The 6,038-nt window shown below is 42.0% G+C and overlaps 1 protein-coding gene across 1 annotated transcript; it reads left to right on the top strand.

Annotated features, from left to right (window-relative positions):
* Positions 1–576: 576 nt before the first annotated feature.
* LOC118667690 (lipocalin Can f 6.0101-like) lies at positions 577–4,230 on the top strand. The gene is made up of 6 exons (XM_036331475.1): positions 577–853; positions 1,211–1,347; positions 2,105–2,178; positions 3,356–3,466; positions 3,811–3,912; positions 4,091–4,230. Exons 1-6 carry the CDS (start codon positions 758–760, stop codon positions 4,228–4,230), a joined length of 660 nt encoding a protein of 219 aa, XP_036187368.1. The 5' UTR covers positions 577–757.
* Positions 4,231–6,038: the final 1,808 nt, after the last annotated feature.

The raw sequence follows: 6,038 nt of genomic DNA, 5'->3' as shown, positions 1-6,038 counted from the left end.
TTAACTATGTATAGCATTTCCCCACCTTCATTGAAGGTTGTTTGAGGAAAGGGATGACAACTTCTACTTCTCCACTTCTCTTAGGAGGTCTCTAATATGAAGCGAGGTATATGAAGTAATTAAACATTTGTTCATTCATTGTGGTTGAAGTCAGACAACAAGAACATGGGATTAAAAATGTCCTCAATACCAGACACCATACCTTCAAGACATTATTTTATTAAACTCTATTCTAATCTACTCTCTCTGAATGCTTTGTGATAGGTCCTATCATCTTTAGTAGGGACAATTTCTTTGCTTCTGAGACCAGTTAAAATGGTGTAACTCACTTGTGCTTGGTGGAACATGGATTTTCCACACACTGTATTTCTCAGTTCTACTCCATTCCTGACACACATAATTGGCTTTCTGATTTCACAGTTAACTCAGGTTCCAAAAGGCAACCTTTTATGACATCCAATATTTTTATTTATTTTTTAAGTGTTCCTTTTGATTAATTTCAGGGCATAAGTAGATCTAATAGAGATGAGATTGAAAGGAAAATCTTGGCGTCACATCAATGAATACAGACCATGCCTGGAGTGGGAGGAGAAAAGGTGCTGCCTCACGGACAAAAAACAAAACAAAGCAAACAAACAAAAAAAACCAAACTGGACCCAGAATGAATATAAAGACAGAGGATCTGGGGAGTGGAGGCACCATCAGGGAAAGACTCACTCCAAGTGCCTGTAGCTGAGTCAGAATTGTCCCTCCCAAGATGAAGCTGCTGCTGCTGTGTCTGGGGCTGACGCTGGTCTGTGCCCATCATGAAGGAAACCATGATGTTGTGACAAGCAACTTCGATATATCAAAGGTAGAGTTGGGAGCATAGGGTCTTCTGACTTTGGGGGTGGTTTGGGGGAATTCTGAAGCAAGATGGCCCTACAGGAGGCCAAGAGATTTTTGACATGTTAGGCAAAGGGGGAGGGTTTCTGACCTTGGATTAAGAGGATTCGTACCATGTGGAAAGGTGATAACACCTGGAGACCTCCATTCTCATTGGAGGACAGTGGAAAGAGCCTTTCATGTGGAGTCAATTGACCTGGGTTCTAATTCCACCTCCATATCACCACTGTGAGTCCAGGCCCATGAGCCAGAGTTCAAGGATATAGATTTTTATGTGGTGTCTCACTCTTCTTTTCTAACACAACATTTTACTGATTTATTGCAGATTTCAGGGGAGTGGCATACCGTTTTCTTGGCCTCAGATGTCAAAGAAATGATAGAAAAAGATAGTGTCATGAGGGGTTTTATGGAATCTATCCACGCCTGGGACAACTCTTCTCTGACATTGAAATTTCATATAAAGTAAGCATGGCCTCTTTTACTTGGGAAAGGGAAAACAGAAGCCTGAGTATGGTCTTGGACCACCAAATACATACACACACACACACACACACACACACACACATGCATGTATATACAACATTGTGGGCCTATATTCAAAATCAGAGTCACACATCTGGCCCTAATGTAGGACTGAGGAATTTGCCTGTTTTCTGGATTCAGAGATAATAATTGGTGACAGAAATAAATTTAAACAGGAGTAGAGGAGTTCAGAGATTGAGGAGTATCAGAATCATTAAGTAGTATGGCAATATAGTATAGGTTAAGTGCATAGGATTGGGGATCAACAGCTTAGTTATCTCTTGAAGTGATCTCTTACTAGTTGCGTGACCTAAAAATTTTGTCTCTTTCCACCCCAATTTTTCCTTGAGTAAAAGAGGATGATAATAATTCTCTCTCATGGATTTCTTTTTTTGTGAAACAATGTTTATTGAGCACTTATCTGAGAGGCTGGCACATCTGAGAACTCAGCTAATTATTTAGGCAAGTAGCTACGGTAATAATAATAGTGTGAAGTGGTGGTAGAGTAATAGTGACATCAGTAGTATACTCCTTTGTAAAGTAGCAAATAAAGTGAAATGAGTTAAATAAAAGCTGTTTCAAATTTTACCAGAAATGTTCTACAGTTAATTGGAACCAGACCCTCAAGTTGCAGGTGGAATGTGAGGGAGCCAGACCCATCAATATCTCTTGGGCATCAGTTCATTTTGTTTTACAGGGTCAATGGAGAGTGTACTGAAATGTTTTTGCTTTGTCATCAAGCAAATGAGAATGGTGTATATAATGTTATCTGTAAGTATACAAAAATGTTTTTGTAAATTCCACTTCCAACCATAAGAAATTAATAAACCCCCACATTCTTTTTTTTTTTTTTTAATATATTTTATTGACCTTTTACAGAGAGGAAGGGAGAGAGATAGAGAGCTAGAAACATCGACGAGAGAGAAACATCGATCAGCCGCCTCCTGCACATCTCCCACTGGGGATATGCCCGCAACCCAGGCACATGCCCTTGACCGGAATCGAACCCGGAACCCCTCAGTCCGCAGGCCGACGCTCTATCCACTGAGCCAAACCGGTTTCGGCAACCCCCACATTCTTAAGATCTTGATTAATTCTTGATTGATGTTTATGTAATAAAAATGGGGCCATCTAATAGCCAATATCCTCAGTTTGGGAGAACTTTCTGTGTAAAAGCCAATGCCTGGTATAGAATACTATCAACATACAATGGCAATTTGGTCATTTGTACCACCTGCAACAAAAGGAAGTGGGCATAAACAAACAAATGGACAAAAACATACATTGTCAGGACAGCTACTCATCCTCTGCCCACTTTCTGATTGTTCTGGTGTCCATTGCCACAGCACATTGCCCACATAGAGTATTGAGTATATAATCCAGTGGGCTTATAGACAGAACAGAGACACATAGTTGGCAGAGATGGCTGAGGGAGACAGGATAGCCTTCAGGAGGATGATAAAGGGGAAGCGGCTGCTGTGGCTGAATTTTTCGACCACTAGTGGTCAATGACAAGAAGTGGAATTTCTACTAGTAGTCGATTCTACCCTTAGAAGTTGCTATATACTGGCTATTCTTGCTGGGGGGCGGGGGGGGAGGAGTGAGGGGGATGTGGGAAGAGACTGGACAAAAATTGTGCACCTATGGATGAGGACAGTGGATGGGGAGTGAGGGAGGAGGGTGGGGTGGGAACTGGGTGGAGGGGAGTTATGGGGGCGAAAAAGAGGAACAAATGTAATAATCTGAACAATAAAGATTTAATTAATAAAAAAAAAAGAAGAAGTTGCCATATGAAGCTCAGAGAGATACCAATGAAAGGCCTTAAATATCACTCTTTATCTCTTCCAGGATATGCACTTAAATTTGCTCTGTGTCAGAGAATAGATAGAGTTTAACTTGTTTCCCATGAACCAAAGAAGTTCTGAGCTGTGTTCTGTTTCTTCCACAGATGCTGGATTCAATACATTTCGCATAATTGAAGTGGTCTATAGTGACTATATTATTTTTCATCTCATTAATGTCAACAATAAGCAAACGTTTGAGATGCTGATACTCTTAGGTAGAGTATATTTATTCTCATTTTGGGGTGGGGAGACAGGGGGAGAAAGGTAACCTGAACAAAGTAGCCCACCCAATCTTATCCTGGGAGCTCTCTTCTCCTCTGAAGAGAGGGGCTCACCTTGGGTGATCCCTCAGGCTCAGCGATGGGAAGATGATGAAATCTTCCATCATGCCAGAAGGATATCCTAAAAATGTCAAATTCAAGACAGGTTATAGTCCACCCCTAACTTCTGCCTAAGCACCAGTTGGTGCCATCCATTTCCATCCGTCTGCCCCCATCACACCCAGAGCCTCAGTGACCAAGAACACAAGACACAGCAGTTATTGTCACTTTTCCCACAGCCCGAAAACCAGATGTGAGCCCAAAACTCAAGGAAAGGTTTGAGGAACTTTGTCAAGAATATGGAATTCCTGAGGAAAACATTCTAGATGCGACCGAAGTCGGTAAGTTTAGCTATCTCTGGTTTTCTCTTCCTAAATTCCCATGTTTACTGGGTGGAGAAATGCAAGAGAAGGTAACACCTCCAATCAGTCCCCTCTGTCCTGACCTGGGAAATCATTTGATCTCCTGCTGAGAAATAAATGGGTTGGTGTTGGACTGTGCTCTGCTCTGTCTCTGCAGATCGCTGTCTCCAGGCCCGAGGGAGCGATGACGCCCAAGCCTCCAGGTTGGTGATGTCTGATGGAGAGGGGGTGGCCCAGGGACCACTGCCTTCCAACACCATTAGGGGTTTGTGTCCAAAGATTACAATAAAGCCCTAGCCAATTAGGCTCAGTGGATAGAGCATCGGCCTGTGGACTGAAGGGTACTGGGTTCCCGGTCAAGGGCATGTACTTCAGTTGCAGGCTTGATCCCCGGCATGTGAGAAGGCAACCAATCGATGTATCTCTCTCGCATTGATATTTCTGTCTCTGTGTCTCTCTCCCTTCCACTCTCTCTAAAAATCATGGGAAAATATCCTCAGGTGAGGATTTAAAATTTAAAAAAAGATTACAAATAATTGGGTAAAGAAGTTTGTGGAATGAGCTTGAAATTTGGAATTGGGGGTCCTGGGTTCAGGACCCACTCACTCCATGAGCTGTAGAGCAAATGACCTAAGCAATTAAAAGGAAAACAATGACATGTACCTTGCAGAGGTACTGTGTGGATATCCTGCTGGTGAAAGGGCCTCAGTAATTGATAAAGTCCTAAAAATCATTAAGACTTAAAATTTGAAATAGGAAAAGAATACTAGGGTGTGAATATGGAACTCAAATGCATTTCTGTCTTTTGTCCATCTTCCAAGGCCAAAATGTGTGGTCTCACTCTCCAATATTTGGTAATACTGTCTCTCCTTGAACTGCACATCCTTAATGTCTGATTTGTAAATAGAGCTGTCTAGTCTTCTAGTTGTCTTTTACTGGGAAACAGGCTCTAACTTTCCTCATCTGTTTCCTATCTTAGCGTTATAGTGGGGCTTTATTCAGATAATATATGGGAATATCTTAGCAACTATGGCTTGCATAAAGTCAGCATTTAATACCATGTAGCTATGGTTTTTGCCATTCTTCCTCAATTTATCAAAAATTCCTTAAAACATTTAATGCTGACAATGGCAGAAACCAGCCTAGGGTCCCTCATTGATTATTCCTCTTTCTTTCTCATAGACTCAGTTGGGGGAAAATTATGAAATAGAAAAACATGCTTTTGCTATAGGCCGGACCTAATTTCTCTTGGCAGCCATTGATTCAATGACCTCCTTCCCCCTATTCTGGAAAGAAACACAGATTACAGTACAGATTGATATCTACTTCTTCACCATTTTGCTCTGTAATAAAAATTCTCTTTGTCTTTAATTCAACCCAGGAAGTGCTTAATGAATTCTGTGTTCTCTCTCATCTGCTTGTTTAGTGCTGAGTGAATGCTTCCTGACCTGGGCTCCGGGATCGTCATTCCATGGTCCCTGTGTCAGCCTGTGACAAGTTCTGCGACCTGATCTCCATCACTATCATCCAAGAAGGCCTTATCTCTGAATCTAAAGGATCTTCTCTAATTGTCTAGACAGATTCATCAATTCAACAAGAATCAATCGTTTTCTCTAAATTCCCCACTCTCTTTGCCATACCCAGAGTTCTATCATGAATCTGACCCTCCTATACCTGATCAATAAATGATTAGTCTTGCAGTCACATGATTGTCTTTGTGTGTGAGAGAGACATGGGGCTGATGGCAAGTGAATGAGGAGACTTCATGGCCCTGTACCCATAGTGGTCCTCTAGCTTCTCGAATCTTCCTGAATTTCAAGATTCTCCCTCCCCAGCAGTCAGCCTCTGTCCCTGTGCTTTTGCTCATCCTTTGATTGGCCAATTTCTCAGTAATCTGATAAAGCAAATTGTGAGACTTGCCCTACAATTTGGCCTGATCCCAGCATTCTCTTTCTCAAGAGAGTATTGAGAGACAGTTGCTGCTGAGGCTGATCCCAGCTCACCAAGTTTCAGGACAAACCTCCACATCCCAGCTTCCCTACCTCATGCCTTCTATGGCACAGAGCATCATCCTTTCATGCTCTCAGAAAACCTCCTTCTACCAG

The sequence above is a fragment of the Myotis myotis genome, unplaced genomic scaffold, assembly GCF_014108235.1.
Source record: "Myotis myotis isolate mMyoMyo1 unplaced genomic scaffold, mMyoMyo1.p scaffold_m19_p_12, whole genome shotgun sequence".
NCBI classification, from domain to species: Eukaryota; Metazoa; Chordata; class Mammalia; order Chiroptera; family Vespertilionidae; genus Myotis; species Myotis myotis.
The sequence above is the reverse complement of the archived record's forward strand: the minus strand, read 5'-3'. Positions and strand labels throughout refer to the sequence as shown.